General features: G+C 34.3%; 1 protein-coding gene across 1 annotated transcript in view; it reads left to right on the forward strand.

The window, feature by feature from the left end:
- LOC132737406 (S-phase kinase-associated protein 2-like) overlaps positions 1-18,073 on the forward strand; it is a gene marked incomplete at both ends in the record, with an annotated part of 31,296 nt that extends 13,223 nt beyond the window's left edge. Inside the window, 2 exon segments of the mRNA XM_060724690.1 lie at positions 14,038-14,152; positions 18,024-18,073. Coding sequence (XP_060580673.1) covers positions 14,038-14,152; positions 18,024-18,073 — 165 coding nt within the window.
- Positions 18,074-20,012: the final 1,939 nt, after the last annotated feature.

Consider the following 20,012-nt stretch of genomic DNA (forward strand, 5'->3'; position numbering starts at 1 on the left):
TATGTACACATGGTAAAAACAGAAACTAAAACAAATGTTTTCTGAATTGGAGAAAGCTACAGCTTAGATTTTTGACATGAATTGTGTTTGGTGGACCTGTATCAAGATTGTTTTGAATTAAACCCTTGGGTCAAAATTTTACCTTGCCCAAGGGAACAGTGACCTACTTTCTTGTCATTTGATGTACAGCAATAAAATTTTGACCATGTGCACATTTTTAGTTGTAAAAATGAACTTTGATATTAGGTGACCTAGATTTTAATGATGTAACCTACTTTCTTGTCCTTTGATGTACAGCTATGAAATATGAACCATGTGCACAGATTAAGATGTAAAGTGAACTTTGATATCAGCTGACCTAGATTTTGATAAAGTGTCTTACTGTGTTGTCCTTTGATGTAGTCATGAAATTTAGGCTGTGTGAAATATGACCTTCACCATCAAATTCACTAGTCTCAACTGCATTGATATATACCTACTCTGATCTTTTATTTGAATAACAATAGATTTAACCACTAATCTGAAAATAATAATTAGATAGGTAAGGGATCTGTGCATTATGACAATCTTCAATTGTATAGAAACAAAAAAAAATCTGTTCCTACGCTACTATTTAGTGTTGTATTAATGCGGTGGCATAGCATTTTTCACAAATGCAATCTTGTTTTAATTATTGGTTTTCTTCTATCATAAGTGAACCACTTGTCATAAAATTTGATATGATTTAAGTTCCATTACAAAAGAAATTCAATTATCTATAAATTTTTTTACAGTCATTTAGGTCAATGTTTACTTATTTTCCCAAGGCCCATACTTTGGTCAAAATGGCCAAATCTATTTTAGACCAAGTGGGCCCAGGGCCCAGTACTTTCAAATTCTTGGCAGATCTCTGATGGTCAAGCACAATAAGGGGAAGTGCAGTGCACTAGAATCATAACTCTATCTAAAGTAATTACAGAGTTATTGCCCTTTGTTACTTTTCCATTGCTTTCTTTTGTTCGGACCATAACTTGAAGACTGATGGTTGGAATTCAATACAACTTCATACAATGATCAAGGACATTGAAAGTAACTGCAGTGCACAAAAACCATAACTCAATCATGACTAATTACAGAGTTATTGCCCTTTGTTACTTTCCCTTGTCTGGTGCATAACTTGAAAACTAGTAGTTGGAATTCAATACAACTTCATACAATGGTCAAGTATATTGAGAGGAAGAGCAGTGCACAGTAACCATAACTCTTTCTTTTAAGAGTTTTTGCCCTTTGTTACTTTTTATTGTCCATTGCACAACTTGAAAATTAATGGTTGGAATTCAAAGAACAGTGTTCCCATTCACGCACAAATGTACGTGAATCACGTATAATTTACAAGAATCACGCATGAAATTACAACTAGGTGCGTGCATGCACGTATAAAAATTGAAGTAAAACTGCCAAAAAATTATCTGCAAATTCGAAGCACAAATCAATAATCTACTCGTAAATCTCTGCAATTGTTTACAAGACCTTAATTTAATCTGATCAGTCATAACTGAGTTCATAACTCGGGTTTCCCATCTGTGCTATTTTTAGCTCTTGGACTGGTTTATAATTATTAACGACGCTTCCCGACGCTCTATATTAAAAGCAGTAACAAGTCTACATCCGGGGAATACAAATAAGCCATCTGAAATATTAAATAATCGCAGAAAAATTTATTGAAAATGCAACGCAATTTAAATGAGTGGTTCCATAAAAGCGATTCCAGCGAAAAATTGCCAATCCTTACTCAATCCTCTAGCGCAAATCAAGATCCAGGCCCTAGTGAAAATAGTGATGAACCCCCCAAAAAGAAACATTGCAAACGATTTCAGAACTCCTGGTTGTCCGAATTTTCATGGCTAAGATTTGACAAAGACAACCATAAAATGTTTTGTTTAACATGCGAGACATATGAAAAAAACACTAGAAAAAGTCTGAAATCGGCGTTTACAATGGGACTAATAATTTCCAGCGGTCAGCATTAGTTAGACACCAGAAATGCGACGATCACAATGTGTCATACAACGCCAAAAAGCAACAATCTTACATGACTGCTGCTGTAATAATAGTTCAGAAAAAATATGAAGCAATCTTAGAGGCACATATTCTGTGAAGTGTACCCCCAAAAATATGACCTAGGGGGTACATGTACCCTCAAATTTAAATTCTAGTGGGAACACTGAAAGAAACTTCATAGAATGGTCAAGGGCAGTGAGATGAAATGCAGTGCACAAGAACCATAACTCTTTTTGGATTTATTATGCTCGGGGAGCATATAGTCGTCGGGTTGTCCGTCCGTCAGTCCGTCCGAGCAAACATTTGACTATTATGAGCTTCATTCCGTAGTTAAATAAAGAACAGAAACTCATAAAAATCGAATTAAGAGCTATTTTTAGCTCACCTTGCACATAGTGCAGGTGAGCTTTTAGGATGGCCAATCAAAAGCGTCCCTCGTCCGGTGTCCGTCCACATTTTATTTAGACGACATCTTCTATAAAACCACTTGACCAATATTAATGAAACTTTGCAGGAATACTCTTTGTATGAAGCTCTATCAAGATTGTTCAAAGAATGCCATTCCATGCTAAACTCTGGTTGCTATGGCAACTAAAAGAAAAAACTTCAAAGTTCTTACTTCAAAATGGAAAGGGCTAGAGCTTAGATATTTCTCACAAGGCATGAGCTTGTTGGTTTCTACAAAGTATAATCAGATTATGGTCTACAGTTGAAAATTGGTCTCTGTTTTGGGGGTTAAAGGTTTTTTTTATTGCAAGATTGTATAAACTGTCTTTGTAGGGATAAATTGAGAGTGTATCTTGTATTTTTTGTCTCAACAGACATTGTTTTGAGGATTTTTTCTGTTAAAGCATTAGAAAGATGAAAATGTTGTTGAATGTGAATGTTAATTCAAACAAAGTCAATCAGAATAGCCCCAATTTCAGAGATACAGTGTAGTTGATTACCCCATTCAATAATGGATTCTTCCTTTAATTTCGTAACATCATCAGAAAGGAGACTGTGTCATTTCCGAAATAAAATGCAATGTATTTTGGTTCTTGACATTGACTTGCACATTTTATTGTGTAAGATATTGCACAAAGAAACGAAAGTGAACAAAAAAGGTTGTATTTTTTCACAAAAAATAGCTTATTAAGATAAAAGTTTAATTTACAGTGCGGATATTACTTAAATTCTTCCTTCCGGTTTGCGGGAAAAATCATAAATTTCAACATTGTGTACACCGGTCTAACTGAATCTGCTGAACAATTTATGACATAATATTTCATTCTGATTATAAACATACAATTCAAATCATTAAATAATAGATATCAATCAGTCCTGAGTCTTAGAAAACATCTGTATCAATCTGACCTATAAACTAAACTAAACTGGAATTAGGACAAAATGGCGGCCTTGAACAAGGAAATTGAGAAATTTTGTAACATAAACTCGTATTTCAAAACAAAGAAGTGAAGATGACAACAATTATTGGTGTGCTTCGTTGAAACAGGTATTTTGTTAACTATTTATGAAGTATTAAGGGATGACATTTAGTATTTATGTAAATATCACCTCCCGTGGTATGATTTCTAAAATTATACATGTTTACACCGTCTCATTTCGGTGATCTCCGAGGTCGTTTTTCTGAATGACGTAAATCCGATGAGAAATCAGGAAGGGTGTGTGTGCATGCCTCATTAATTAGCGTGTGCACATTGCTTGATAATGCTTGATATATATTTTAAAATAAATTTGTCTATCTCAGACCAGTTTGTAAACGAATCAAAACAATTACAATACGGAGATTGCCGATGAAAAATTGAGCTAGAATGTATAAGATCAGATTTGATTGGTCGTCGTAATTTTTACCAGCCAATGAAATTGTTTGTTGTATAGTCATTTGATGTCAAAATACATGTACAATTACAATGACAACAACAGTGAAGTGTTTACCGCCTGGTGTTAATACTAAGGATCTGAAAAAGGGTGCAAAAAACAAATGGAGGTGTGAGTGGTTAGCGGAAAAGGACTCTAAAGGTGAAAAATGGGATGCTTGGTTGAAAAAACCAAATGCCATGGGCTTTTGTGAAGTCTGTTCCAAAACGATCAACTAGACAAATCGAACAGAAAAAAGGTGCTTCTTAATCATGATGAGCTGAAGATGAGGTCCACTAAAAGAATCTTAGACTAAATAACATTAAAGTATTTTATAAACATGTTGCTTGTTTTAAATAAGAAAAATCCAGTTAAAATCTATTCCTTAAGGTGAGCGATATAGGGCCATCATGGCCCTCTTGTTTTGTTTTTATAAGCTTATTTTGCTTATGGACGTTGGTCCAGGTGGTGTTTATGAGCTGATTTGCCTCATAAACATCAAATTTTGGTACTTCCGTCCATCCGTCCGTACGTCCCAATTCGTGTCCAGCCAATAACTTAGTTATTTGAAGTCAGATTTTAAAACTATTTCACAGAAATGATCACCATATTGAGACGACGTGTCGCTACCTTGAAGATCACAATATTGAGATGATGTGTCGTGCACAACATTTGGGTTGTTTTTACACTTTGAACTTTGTCTGTGACATAACTCTGACACTACAAGAGGTATACCTTCCTGTGTCCAAAACCTATTCGGGGAGCATTACCCGGTTCAACCGGCTCTTGTGTAAACTTTTTACAGCTATTGCCCTTTGTTACTTTTTTGTCCAGTGCATTACTTGAAAACTAGTAGTTGGAATTCAATACAACTTCATACAATGGTCAAGCGCAATGAGAGGAAGTGCATTGTACAATAACCATAACTCCATCTTCAGTATTTTTAGAGTTATTGCCCTCTGTTCCTTTAACCTTGTCAGGTGCATAACTTAAAAACTAATGTTTTGAATTCAATGAAACTTCATTCAATGGTCAAGCGCAATGAGAGGAAGTGCAGTGCTCAAGAAGTGTAACTCTTTTTGGACTTATTACAGAGTAATTCAATAAAACTTCATCTATGGTCAACCACATTGAAAGAAAATGCAACATACAAGAACCCTTACTATCTTTAATTGCCCACAACCATATTTCTATTTCAGTTCTTTTGCAAGGTATTCTGTTACTAGTAACTTCCTCATTTCCGAAGCAGTCTTGCGGGGGGGTATTAATCACATTAAGTGATAGTTCTAGTTCTTGTTTGACTTAAGAATACTGTCATTGATACAGAATTTTTTACTTGAATTCAGTGGGTTTTTTAGGGCTGTGTATTGTTAGGGTACAGGCGATACAATACGCCTAGCGATACAGACACAAACCGGTTTGCACACACACCAGTAAATGCGTGGATGCTTAGATATTTAAAATGATTGTTGTTAAACTATCATTTTACATTAGACTTTATGATCCAGTCATTCAAATACATGTACATAGCAGAACACATTTACAAGGGATACTTTGATATTATACTTCTTTAAAAGTGAACATTTAAGTAGTAGAAATAAATATTCATTGCATTTATTAAGTAACAGAACAAATAAGTGTTATGATTTTGTCCTTTTTTGGTAATTTTCTTGTGTTGAAGTTAAAGACAAAACTTTTGTCCCCCACCTTTTCAAAGAAAAAAAAGGGGGATATAGAAATAGGTTCCGTCTGTCTGTCTGCCCATCACACTTTCGTGTCCGGTCCATACCTTTGTCATTTATCAAAGGAATCTGAAATTACGTGGCACAAACGTTTGTTATAGTAAGACTATGTGTCATGCACAACAACCAGACCCTTACCTCCAGGGTCGAGGTCGCACTTGCACATTTAAGGTCAACATTGTCTATTTGAGGGTATATGTTGTGTCTGGTCCATAACTTTCTTATCTTTGAAGGGATTTTGTAAATACTTGCCACAATTGTTCACAATAATGAGATGATGTGTCATGCGCAACAACCTGTCACCTACCTCCAAGGTCAAGGTAACACTTGGAGGTTAAAGATTAACATAGTCTGTTATAGGGTATATTTTGTGTCCAGTCCATAACTTTTTCATAGATCAAGGGATTTTGAAAATACTTGGCACAAATAGTCACTATAATAAGACGATGAGTCATGCGCAACAACTGCATCCCTACCTCCAAGGTCAAGGTCACACTTAGAGGTAAAAAATTAACATAGTCTGTTATAGGGTATATTTTTGTGTCTAAACTAGAACTTCAAGTTATAGTTCAAGGGATTTTGAAATAACTTGGCACAAATAATCACAATGATAAAACAATATGTCATGCACAACACCTGCACCCCTACGTCCAAGGTCAAGGTCACACTTAGAGGTCAAAGGTTAACAGAGTCTGTTATATGGTATATTTTGTGTTCTGTCCATAACTTCTCCATAGATCAAGGGATTTTGAAAATACTTGGCACAAATAGTCACAATGATATGATGATAACTCATGCTGTCCCTACCTCCAAGGTCAAGGTCACACTTAGAGGTCAAAGATTTACATAGTCTGTAATAGGGTATATTTTGTGTCCGATCTATAACTTCTTCAGAGTTCCAGGGATTTTGAAAATACTTGGCACAATTAGTTGCAATAATAAGACAATATGTCATGCACAACACCTGTACCCCTATGTCCAAGGTCAAGGTCACACTTAGAGGTCAAAGCTGAACATGATAGATTTTTATGCCCCCGGGCATATAGTAATTGAACCGTCCGTCTGTCCGTACTAGGTTAACCTAGAACGGCAAGTTGGATTTTTCTTAAGTTCTACCTGTACCAATGGCTTCTAAGTTTACACACTTACTAATCAATACAAGGTACATGATCTGGGCAAGTTACATAACTATGGCTTTCATATTTACCAAGTTATTGCCCTTTTCAGCACTTAGAAAATGAATAATGGTTAACCTAAAACGGCAAGTTGGAAATATCTTAAGTTCTATCTATACTAATGGCTTTATAATTTCAACACTTACTTATCAATACAAAGTACATGATATTGCCAAGTTATATGACTGTGTCATCCATATTTCCAAGTTATTTCCCTTTTTTCACTTTGAAAATAGGGCCTTGTCTGGTTAACCTATTTCGGCAAGTTTGATTTATCTTAAATTTCTCCTAATTGCTTAATTTCTTTAATGATATTTTTCATATTTAGTAGGTGGATACCTTTGATCGTCCTCTAAATTTTTGTTGAGTAAGCGGTCTCTAGGGTCAAGGTCAAAGTCACTGGTTTAAAAAATAAATATTAACATTTTTGCTCATACAGCCTTTATTTTTTAGTTGATGTCTTAGTTTAATACAAACATGCTAAGGGAGGTCCTAGTAAGGGGTCATTTGGGTCAAGGTCAATGTTACCAATGTCAAGGTCACCAATGTTAAAAATAGATTTTTACATTTTTAGCTCGACTTTTTTTTTTTTGAAAAAAAAAGTAGAGGTATTGTTATAGTCAGGTAGGCGTTGCCGTTGCCGTCTCCGTTGCCGTTGCCATTGCCGTCCGAAAACTTGTACCTGGATCATAACTTTTTTATGCCACCGCAGCATCTGCGATGCGGTGGCATATAGCGATTCACCTGTGTGTGTGTTTGTTTGTTTGTGTGTTATATAGATTATATAGTGAACTTAAAAAATCTTCTTGTGAAAAACCACTAGTCCAATTTAGACCAAACTTGGCAAGATTGATCCTTAGGTGAAGGGCTTCCAAAGTTGTTCAAAGAATTTCATTCCATGCAGAAATCTGGTTGCCATAGCAACCAAAAGGAATTATAAGAATAAATTTAAAAAATCTTCTTGTAAAGACCCAAAAGGCCTAGAGCTTAGATATTTTGCATTAGGCATTGTCTGGTAGACCTCTACCAAGATTGTTCAAATTATAGCCCTGGGGTCAAAATCGGCCCCGTCCCAGGGGTCATTGATTTTCACTATATGTACATATAGTAAAAACTTTAAATACCTTTTTGTAAAGACCCAAAAGGCCTAGAGCTTAGATATTGTGCTTAAGGCATTGTCTGGTAGACCTCTACCCAGATTGTTCAAATTATAGCCCTAGGGTCAAAATCGGCCCCACCCAGGGTGTCATTGATTTTCACTATATGTACATATAGTAAAAACTTTAAATACCTTCTAGTAAAGACCCAAAAGGCCTAGAGCTTAGATATTTTGCATAAGGCATTGTGTGGTAGACCTCTACCCAGATTGTTCAAATTATAGCCCTGGGGTCAAAATCGGCCCCGCCCCGGGGGTCATTGGTTTTCCTTCTATGTATATAGTAAAAACTTATAGTCAAAACTTAAAAAAAATTCTTCTAGCAATTGACAAATGCTAGAGGTTAGATATTTTGCATGAAACATTGTGTAGTGAACCTCTAGCAAGATTGTTCAAATTATAGCCCTGTGGTCAAAATTGCCCCGCCCCGGGGGTCATTGATTTTCAATATATACATATAGTAAAAAATAAAAAAATCTTATTGTCTGAAGGTACAAGGCTTCAAAAACTTTAAATACCTTCTTGTAAAGACCCAAAAGGCCTAAAGCTTAGGTATCAATACGGTGGCATAGCATTTTTCTCAAATGCAATCTTGTTATTTCTTGGTGTATTGTCTTCATACTTGGCCACAACAACCCTTAGAACAAGACCTTTCAGTAGACCACACTATCCTTGACCTTCATCCATAAATGACATTGACCTTCAAGGTTAAAAGTCCAATTTTTGCTTGTTCATGCTGTTATTGGCTGTTACTTTGTTATTTTTGAATGGATTGTCTTCAAACTTGAACATAATAATCTTCAAGGATATCCCTTAAAAATAACCAGTCAGACCTTGACATTCACTCATCAATGACCTTGACTTTGAAGGTCAAATTATTGAAATTTTCATTTTTATGGCTATTATTGGCTGTAACTTTGTTATTTTTGAATGGATTGTCTTCAAACTTGAACATAATAATGTTCAAAGATAACTGTTAAAAATATACCGAAAGACCTTGACCGTCACTCATTAATGACATTGCCTTTGAAGGTCAAATTATTGAAATTTTCATTGTTTTGGCAGTAACTGACTGTATCTTTGCTATTTTTGAAGGGATAAACTTCATATTATAACAGAACATTCTTAAGGACCAGACCTTGTTGTTTATCAAACCCAAATTTGCTTGGGCTCTTTAATGACCTTGACCTTGAAGGTTATATTACTGAATTTTCTCAGATTGTGCATTTATTGGTGTGTGTGTATGTATAGTATATGTATTATATATATATATATATATATATAAATGTGTGTGTGTATATATATACATATATGCAGGTATATATATATATAAATATATATATATATATATGCATGCATAGAAATTGCGTCATTGTTGCTATTTTTAGAAATTGCGTCATTTTTTTCTATTTTTAGAAATTGCGTCATTTTTGTTCTATTTTTAGAAATTGCGTCATTTTTTTTTCTATTTTTAGAAATTGCGTCATGTTTTTCTATTTTTAGAAATTGCGTCATGTTTTTCTATTTTTAGAAATTGTGTCATTTTTTTTATTTTTAGAAATTGCGTCATTTTTTTCTATTTTTAGAAATTGCGTCATTTTTGTTCTATTTTTAGAAATTGCGTCATTTTTGTTCTATTTTTAGAAATTGCGTCATTGTTTCTATTTTTAGAAATTGCGTCGTTTTTCTTTTAGAAATTGCGTCATTTTTTCTATTTTTAGAAATTGCGTCATTTTTTCTATTTTTAGAAATTGTGTCATTGTTGCTATTTTTAGAAATTGCGTCATTTTTTTCTATTTTTAGAAATTGCGTCATTTTTTTCTATTTTTTAGAAATTGCGTCATTGTTGCTATTTTTAGTAATTGCGTCATTTTTTTCTATTTTTAGAAATTGCGTCATTGTTTCTATTTTTAGAAATTGCGTCATTTTTTCCCTATTTTTAGAAATTGCGTCATTTTTTCTATTTTTAGAAATTGCGTCATTTTTTTCTATTGTTAGAAATTGCGTCATTTTTTCTATTTTTAGAAATTGCGTCATTTTTTCTATTTTTAGAAATTGCTTCATTGTTGCTATTTTTAGAAATTGCGTCATTGTTGCTATTTTTAGAAATTGCGTACTGTTGCTATTTTTAGAAATATGCTTAATGTTTCTATTCATATATATACAAAATATATAAACAAAACTAATGTGACAAGACAGACCAACTAAATTTATAAAAAGGAAACATCAATATATGTTCAAACCTTTCTATGTTTGCGTTTAGAAAAAGTAAAATGTCGAGCGTTGCCCCCGCCCGGCGGTGGCTCTTGTTACAGGTGTATTGACCTTATTCTATAGACAGATGTTATTTATAATTGATAGAAACATAAACTTTGATGGAGTCACTGTCAGTTGGGTCAAGGTCACCAGTGCTAAAAATAGATTTTTACACATTTGCTCATACAGCCTTTATTAAGTGACAGATATATTTAATATTTGGTAGGAAGATAACTTGCATGGTATTCATCCTTTTGATTGGGTAGGGATCAGTGGGTCAAGGTCACTTGTGCTAAAACTAGATTTTTACACTTTTGCCCATACAGCTTTTATTTATTGACAGATGTATTTCATATTTGGTAGGAAGATTAGATAACTTGCATGGTATTCTTCCTTTGGATGGAGTAAGGGGTCAGTTGGGTCAAGGTCACCAGTGCTCAAAATAGCTTTTTACACCTTTGCCCATACAGCCTTTATTTATTGACAGATGTATTTCATATTTGGTAGGAAGATAACTTACATGGTATTCTTCTTTTGGATAGAGTTAGGGGTCAGTTTGGTCAAGGTCACCAGTGCTCAAAATAGATTTTTTTACTTTTGCCCATACAGCCTTTATTTAATGACAGATGTATTTCATATTTGGTAGGAAGATAACTTGCATGAAGTTGAATATTTTTCAACTTCACAAGTCAGAGCAATGACTTGGCAACTTATATTTTTCACAATTACAAAATGCCATGACTTTGTCAAGCTATATAACTTGTGTTTACAATTTTTTGGCAATTTTTCTGTCCATAACTGAGTGAATGGGTAAACATTTTTTGAATTATTGCTACTGACAAGAATCTGAGCCGGGGGCATTTGTGTTTAACAAACACGTTCTTGTTAAATTCTGTGTTTCATTTTATTTTTTTAATAAATATATTTGTTGGATTAGCAGATCTAGCATTGATCATAATTTTGGACTGAATGTTTTGAAATAGCACAATTTTATGCTTTATATAAAACTTCCCCGAGGCGGGGGACATTGGTAACTCTGTAACAAATTCTTGGGTGTTGCTAGCTTTAACATAGATGCGCTATGAAAATATGGTGATTATTTTAAAAAGGTCTTTTTAATAAGCTTAGTAATATAGGATTAAAAGCAAAACCAATATCAAAATTCATGGTGAATATCCATATCGGTACCCTCTTTGCAAAACCTACTGAAACGGTACCCTCTTTGCACATGCACAGGTCATTCTCTGCTAAAAATAAACCAGCAAAGGATAACAATCCAGTAAAATTTCATTGTAATAAGAAAAGGAGGTATGACACGTTGAATAGATGTATACCATGGAACACTAGAATGTTTAATTTATGCGCTGATTTGTCATGTGCCCGTTTTTCAAGTACTACAACTTCACAATAAGCTATATAAAATCAACATGTCTTGCCTCGCCCATCACCTCGACATATTTTTGTGCCCCCACATTAGTGGCGGGCATTTAGATTTACCCTTGTCCGTCCGTCCTTCCGTCCGTCCTTCCGTCCGTCCGTCCGTTCACTTTTGTGTCGCACGTAACTCTAAAAGTATTTGACCTAGAGTCATGAAACTTTACAGGAATGTTGATCAGCATGTGTAGTTGTGCACCTGGGTATTTTCGTCTTGATATTTTTAGTATTTTCAGAGTTATTGCCCTTGACTTAGTAAAATTTTGCAATTTTCAACTTGTGTCGCATGTAACTCAAAAAGTATTTGACCTAGAGTCATGAAACTTTACAGGAATGTTGATCAGCATGTGTAGTTGTGCACCTGGGTATTTTCATGTGGATATTTTTTGTATTTTCAGAGTTATTGCCCTTGACTTAGTAAAATTTTGCAATTTTCAACTTGTGTCACACGTAACTCAAAAAGTATTTGACCTAGTGTCATGAAACTTTACAGGAATGTTAATCAGCATGTGTAGTTGTGCACCTGGGTATTTTCGTCTGGATATTTTTAGTATTTTCGGAGTTACTGCCCTTGACTTAGTAAAATTTTGCAATTTTCAACTTGTGTCGCATGTAACTCAAAAAAAATTTGACCTAGAGTCATGAAACTTTACAGGAATGTTGATCAGCATGTGTTGTTGTGCACCTGGGTATTTTCATGTGGATATTTTTAGCATTTTCAGAGTTATTGCCCTTGACTTAGTAAAATTTTGCAATTTTCAACTTGTGTCGCACGTAACTCAAAAAGTATTTGACCTAGTGTCATGAAACTTTACAGGAATGTTAATCAGCATGTGTAGTTGTGCACCTGGGTATTTTCGTCTGGATTTATTTAGTATTTTTAGAGTTATTGCCCTTCACTTAGAAAATTTTTGCAATTTTCAACTTGTGTCGCAAGTTACTCAAAAAGGATTTGACATAGTCATTAAACCTTATGGGCAGGTTGCTCAGCATATTTAGATTTGCACCTGGGGTTTCGCTTGTGGATTTATCCAGTATTTGTAGAGTTATTTCCCTTGACTTAGTAAAAAGATTGACAGAACAGTGGCGCGGTGGGGGCACCCGTGTCCTATGGACACATTTCTAATTCTGGCTGAAATGAACCACTGGCTTGATTATATATGTATCATACATATTTTATATGTTCATTTATATATCATCTACGGACATATGGCAGTATATTGTCAATAATAAATTAATTTGTCATAACTAATAGATGACCCCTTTTGATTTTGGGGTCACTAGGTCAAAGGTCAAGGTCATAGGGGTCTTAAATGTCAGAATGGATTCCGCTCATTATCTTGGTTACTATTTTTCACAAAGTCTTCATATTTCACATATCGATTGGTCATAACTAGTAGATGAACCCTATTGATTTTGGGACACTAGGTGAAAGGTCAAGGTCACAGGGGCATTAAGTGGTAGTATGATTTCTGCTGATTATCTTGGTTTCTATTTATTAAAAAGTCTTCATATTTCACATATTGAGTCGTTATAACTAGTAGATGACCCCTATTGATTTTGAGGTTACCAGGTCAAAGGTCAAGGTCACAGGAGCCATAAATGTTAGAATGCTTTCAGCTCATTATCTTGGTTACTATTCATCACAAAGTCTTCATATTTCACATATTGATTGGTCATAACTAGTAGATAACCCGTATTGATTTTGGGGTCACCAGGTCAAAGGTCAAGGTCACAGGGTCCTTAAATGGTAGTATGATTTCAGCTCATTATTATGAAAGCTGATTATCACAAAGTCTTCATATTTCACAAAGTGATTGGTCATTACTAGTAGATGACCCCTATTGCTTTCTGGTCACTAGTTCAAAGGTCAAGTTCACAGGGACCTAAAATGTCGGAATTGTTTCCGCTTATTATCTTGAAAACTATTTATCATAAAGTCTTTATATTTCACATACTCATAACTAGTAAGTGACCCCTATTGATTTTGGTGTCACTAGGTCAAAGGTCCTGGTCACAGGGTCCATAATGGTAATATGGTTTATGCTCATTATCTTGAAATCTTTTTATCCTAAAATCATCATATTTCTAATATTGATTGGTTATAACTATTAGATGACCCCTATTGATTTTGTGGTCACTAGTTCAAAGGTCAGGGTCACAGGGGCCTAAAATGTCAGAATGGTTTCCGCTCATTATCTTGAAAACTATCACAAAGTCTTCATTATTTTTCTTTCTTCCATAACTGAACACTTCCATGTACCAATTTATGGCAAGTTTCTATAACAAAATAACCAATAATGTGAGTCAAGGGCTAGAAAGGGGGCATATGTGTCATTCGACATTTCTTGTTTTATTTTTGCTGATGTTTTAGGCTAGACGAGTCTCTTTGGAAAAGGATAGATCTCTCAACAAAGTCGCTGGGTCCTGGAGTGCTTGGTCATATTATGAGCAGAGGGGTCTGGGCTCTAAGGTTGGCAAAGGCGGAGGTAAAATTAAAACTTTTAAACATCACCTGAGTACTACTTCTTATAATTTCTTGGTAAAATTTGTGTTCAGAATGCAGTATTTGAAGTGTGACCAATATAACACTAAGAAATGATGGATGCAGTAGTGGGTCTTGTAAACTGATTTGTTATTTTATTGACATTATGTTTTGATCAAATGCCAGATACAATTTTCTCGTAAATCTTTATTTCCCCATCCCCCCCCCACCACCCGCGACAATAAAAAAACCCAAAAAACAGGGAGGCATTATATTTCATGTCATACTTCTGTCTGTCTCGCTGGTCCTTTTGTCCAAACTGTGTCTGGTCCATAACTTTGTCATTATATAGGGTATATGTTGACCCCTGGAGTGAGATATGAAATAACTCTATTGCCCATTTAAGTTTATAAACTGGTGATGATTTTTTTCAGTTTCATCAAATTCAAAAAGTCATTTGTGCATTACTAACATTTGAAAAGAGATTGTGTGCATCATGCACCTTGGTATGAATCAATGCTTCTGATTGGTCAGACAAGTTGCGATAAGATTATATAAAATTGCTATAAAATTGAAGGTGTCGGGTTTTGTCCTCTTTATAAAATTTAGGTGTGGGGCTAATCCATTCTATAAAATTTTGAGATGTGGGGTTTTGTCAGACGTCCACAATTTTACCTCAGACATCATTATCTATTGAGCTCTTTATTCAAATAATGAGATACCTTTTTAGCTCGACTATTCGATAAGAATAAGTAGAGCTATTGCAGTCACCCGAGCGTCGGCGTCCGCGTCGGCGTAACCACTTATGTTAAAGTTTTTGTAATAGTTAAAATATTTTCAAAGTCCATTGACATATGGCTTTGAAACTTTGCACACTTGTTCACCATCATGACCCCAACCTGTAGACAGGAGGAGGTAACTCTATCAAGCATTTTGACAGAATTATGCCCCTTTTTCGACTTAGTATTTACGTTAAAGTTTTTGTAATAGTTAAAATATTTTCAAAGTCCATTGACATATGGCTTTGAAACTTTGCACACTTGTTCACCATCATGACCCCAACCTGTAGACAGGAGGAGGTAACTCTATCAAGCATTTTGACAGAATTATGCCCCTTTTTCGACTTAGAATTTACGTTAAAGTTTTTGTAATAGTTAAAATATTTTCAAAGTCCATTGACATATGGCTTTTGAAACTTTGCACACTTGTTCACCATCATGACCCCAACCTGTAGACAGGAGGAGGTAACTCTATCAAGCATTTTGACAGAATTATGCCCCTTTTTCGACTTAGAATTTACGTTAAAGTTTTGTAATAGTTAAAATATTTTCAAAGTCCATTGACATATGGCTTTGAAACTTTGCACACTTGTTCACCATCATGACCCCAACCTGTAGACAGGAGGAGGTAACTCTATCAAGCATTTTGACAGAATTATGCCCCTTTTTCGACTTAGAATTTACGTTAAAGTTTTTGTAATAGTTAAAATATTTTCAAAGTCCATTGACATATGGCTTTGAAACTTTGCACACTTGTTCACCATCATGACCCCAACCTGTAAACAGGAGGAGGTAACTGTATCAAGCATTTTTTTTACTATCAAGCACTAAGAATAGTTGAGCGTTGCTGTCCTACCGACAGCTCTTGTTTAGTCCCCTACCGGTTTACTGGAGGGGAATTTAGGCTACCCTCCGTCCATCTGTCTGTCTGTCAGTCCGTCAGTCTGTCCGTCCACAAAACTGGATCCCGCGATAACTTGAAAAGTACTGAAAATATTTGTATGAAACTTGATATATGGATAGATGGCAGTATTGAGATTATGCACGTCTTTTTCTTTTCTTCCTATCTTGAAAATTCTGGTTGCTATGGCCACAAATAGGCTGAAAATATGGCAAATTTTACACATAAATTGGATCCAGTGATAACGCAAAAAGTACTGGAAATATTTTTATGAAACTTGATATATGGATAGATCGCAGTCTGTAGATTATGCACGTCTTTTTCTTTTCTTCCCATGTTGAAAATTTTGATTGCTATGGCAACAAATAGGCTTAAAATATGGCAAATTTTACACATAAACTGGATCCAGTGATAACGCAAAAAGTACTGGAAATATTTTTATAAATCTTGAAATATGGGTAGATGGCAGTCTGGAGATTATGCACGTCTTTTTCTTTTCTTCCTATGTTGAAAATTCTGGTTGCTATGGCAACACATAGACTGAAAATATGGCAAATTTTACACATAAACTGGATCCAGTGTTAACACAAAAAGTAATAGAAATATTTTTATGAAACTTGTAATATGGGTAGATGGCAGTCGGGAGATTATGCATGTCTTTTTCTTTTCTTCCTATGTTGAAAATTCTGGTTGCTATGGCAACACATAGACTGAAAATATGACAAATTTTACACATAAACTGAATCCAGTGATAACTCAAAAAGTACTGGAAATTTTTTTATGAAACTTGACATATGGGTAGATGGCAGTCTGGAGATTATGCATGTCTTATCTTTTCTACCTATTTTGAAAAAATATTGGTTGCCTTGGCAACAAATAGGCTTAAAACATGGCAAATATAACAATATTTGTGATAAGTCAAAAAGAGCTGAATTTTTTTTATGAAATTGCATCTTTAATTCAAGAGTTATCTCCTTTTTAAGAATTTTGCTTTTAAAAATGTTATTTTTTGGTAACAGGGATTTTTCAAATATTAACTTTAGAGTGTCCTTCAGTCCGTCTATCTGTCTGTTCATAAAAACTGTTTCCTGTGATCACTTTTAAAGAACTTTTCCAACAAATTGACTTAAATTAGAGAAAAATTGAAACATTAGTGAATGGCCAATGGCCCTTCAGAATGTTGATTGGGTTCTAACCGGTAGGGGACTTATGGATTGCTTGCAATACTATGATAATTGCTTGTTTTTTTGTGGAATAAGCGGTCTCTAGGGTCAAGGTCACTGGTTTAAAAAATAAATATAAACATTTTTGCTCATACAGCCTTTATTTTTTAGTTGATGTCTTAGTTTAATACAAACATGCCAAGGGAGGTCCTCCTTCTTTGGGTGTAGTAAGGAGTCATTTGGGTCAAGGTCAGTGTTACCAATGTCAAGGTCACCAATGTGAAAATAGTTTTTACATTTTTACAGGTGTATTGACCTTATCAGTGGGTCAAGGTCACCTGTGCTAAAAATAGATTTTTACACTTTTGCCCATACAGCTTTTATTTATTGACAGATGTATTTCATATTTGGTAGGAAGATAACTTGCATGGTATTCTTCCTTTGGATGGAGTAAGGGGTCAGTTGGGTCAAGGTCACCAGTGCTAAAAATAGATTTTTACACTTTTGCCCATACAGCCTTTATGTATTGACAGATGTATTTCATATTTGGTAGGAAGATAACTTACATGGTATTCTTCTTTTGGATAGAGTTAGGGGTCAGTTTGGTCAAGGTCGCCAGTGCTCAAAATAGATTTTTACACTTTTGCCCATACAGCCTTTATTTAATCACAGATGTATTTCATATTTGGTAGGAAGATAACTTGCATGAAGTTGAATATTTTTTAACTTCACAAGTCAGAGCAATGACTTGGCAACTTATATTTTTCACAATTACAAAATGCCATGACTTTGTCAAGCTATATAACTTGTGTTTACAATTTTTTGGCAATTTTTCTGTCCATAACTGAGTGAATGGATAAACATTTTTTGAATTATTGCTACTGACAAGAATCTGAGCCGGGGGCATTTGTGTTTAACAAACACATTCTTGTTGTGCTCTGCTTCACAGTAGCTGCAACATTCAATTGGTTATCATGGGGTGACACATTACTTGTATTGCATTTGATGAAGATAAATCTATATTGTTTACAGATTGAAGGTCCAATTTTCACTGGTTCATCTAGTCCTATAAAATCAACAAGGTAAGTCAATATATACTGGTAACATACTTTAATATTGTAACGAGCACCGAGCTTATATATGTTACTAATTTTTCCTCTGGCTTATTTGCCTTATGATTATTTGATTGAAGACAAATGATTGATATTACTTAATAAATGTGCATAAATCACCAAATTGAATTAAATCTATAAATATAATTTTCCCCGAGACTACCTTGTCTTTTAATTGAAAAACAAATAATGATTTCTATATCTATTAAACATTTTATATGATATCCTATTTATATATACATGTTCCATCTTTCTCGTTATCTATGTCTCTACTAATAGAATTATTCTTCCTTTATTAATCTTTAATCCTTGCTTTCTTTCTACTTGATATTTCTCAGCCTTATCACAGCGCTATGCACTGTGCAACTAAGAATATAAAAAGTAGGTATAGCATTTAGGATTGTCGACTGTTCAACACGCTGCCAAAACACCAACTCCCAATTTCTTACATTCACCTTCCTTATATATTGACTCGGGACTGCTTGCGCCCTCTATCGTCTTCATTATCTTGCAAACGCTTGAATATTTTACTTCCATTGAATCAACTACTGCTTACCTTTTCAATATGCGTTACTTTTGAATGTAATTAAATGACTCGGGGGAACCATCGCCAAAATGAATATTATCTTACCTTTTTTTACATTAAATAATACAACTGCTAACTTTAAGGACTCTAAATTGAAAAGTAAAAGGTAATTAAATCAAGTAACATCATCAAACATATTTGATACCAACTTACAGATCAAGTTATTAAGAACTCTCGTCTGAAAATTAAAAAATTTGATTGTATACAAATGATGTTTACCTATTAAGGGGAAGTAACTTTTATAGTTTCGCTACAATATAAAGTCATCAGTTCAGCGCGTTCAGCCGATTCCGTAAGCTAAGTACATCCCTGGATTCGTGATTATTCAGCTGTAAACCCAACAGGAAGTATTTGTCTTATAGAAAACCCTGAACCTGTATTGAAAACTTCAGATATAGTTTGAGGAAGTGGTTTTAAATAACAAAGGAGGACACCTGACCACTATACATACACCTATATTTAAGGTATACAAAGTTTTCAGATGAATATAAAGTTGTCGTACATTTTGATTTTTAACAAATGCCATTTTTAATTGAACTACATGTATACCAATTATTACAAGAACATAATTAGTTTTACATGCTAGATTACAAACATTTTTAAGAATCTATTAAAAATAAAAATGATAACATATAGCAAGTACAATGTACATGTAATTATGCCTGTTAAAAAGAGTTACAATAGCCAACGATCTGAGATAAGCAACGTATATGTCACTGATAAGAGACCTGTTCTAAAAATAGCCACATATCGTAAGTTTCGGACAAAGAATCTGGATTAATCTACATGTAGATTATTCAAGATAATGGTTACGAATACTTTTATTCACATTTCTCTCAATGAAAATGATGTTCCTGGAGTAAAACTTGCGTAAAGCATGATTGAGAAGCATTCTTATGTACAACTACGATGATGATTTAAAACAGATAATTTAAAAAAGAAATTACTTTTGGGGCATTATATACTTTCCCTGCATGTCTATTTGAGCCAAATTTGTTTTTGTTTCACTATTTATCAACCAGTGATTTTTAGCTCGACTGTTCGAAGAATATGAGAGCTATTGTAGTCGCCCCGGCGGCGGCGTCGGCGTCAGCGTCCGCGTCGGCGTCTGCGTTGGTTAAAGTTTTTTGTTAAGTCAAATATCTCAATTATTGCTTGAGATATTCAATTGAAACTTACAATACTTATTTATAGTAACTAGGTACATCAGATTGACAAGTTGGATAACTCTGCCTACAATATTGACAGAATTATGCCCCTTTTTAACTTAGAAATTTTGGTTAAAGTTTTTGTAAAGTCAAATATCTCAATTATTGCTTGAGA

This window comes from Ruditapes philippinarum, unplaced genomic scaffold (assembly GCF_026571515.1).
Source record: "Ruditapes philippinarum isolate M1 unplaced genomic scaffold, ASM2657151v2 ctg6772_1_1_1_1, whole genome shotgun sequence".
In the NCBI taxonomy this organism is placed as follows: Eukaryota; Metazoa; Mollusca; class Bivalvia; order Venerida; family Veneridae; genus Ruditapes; species Ruditapes philippinarum.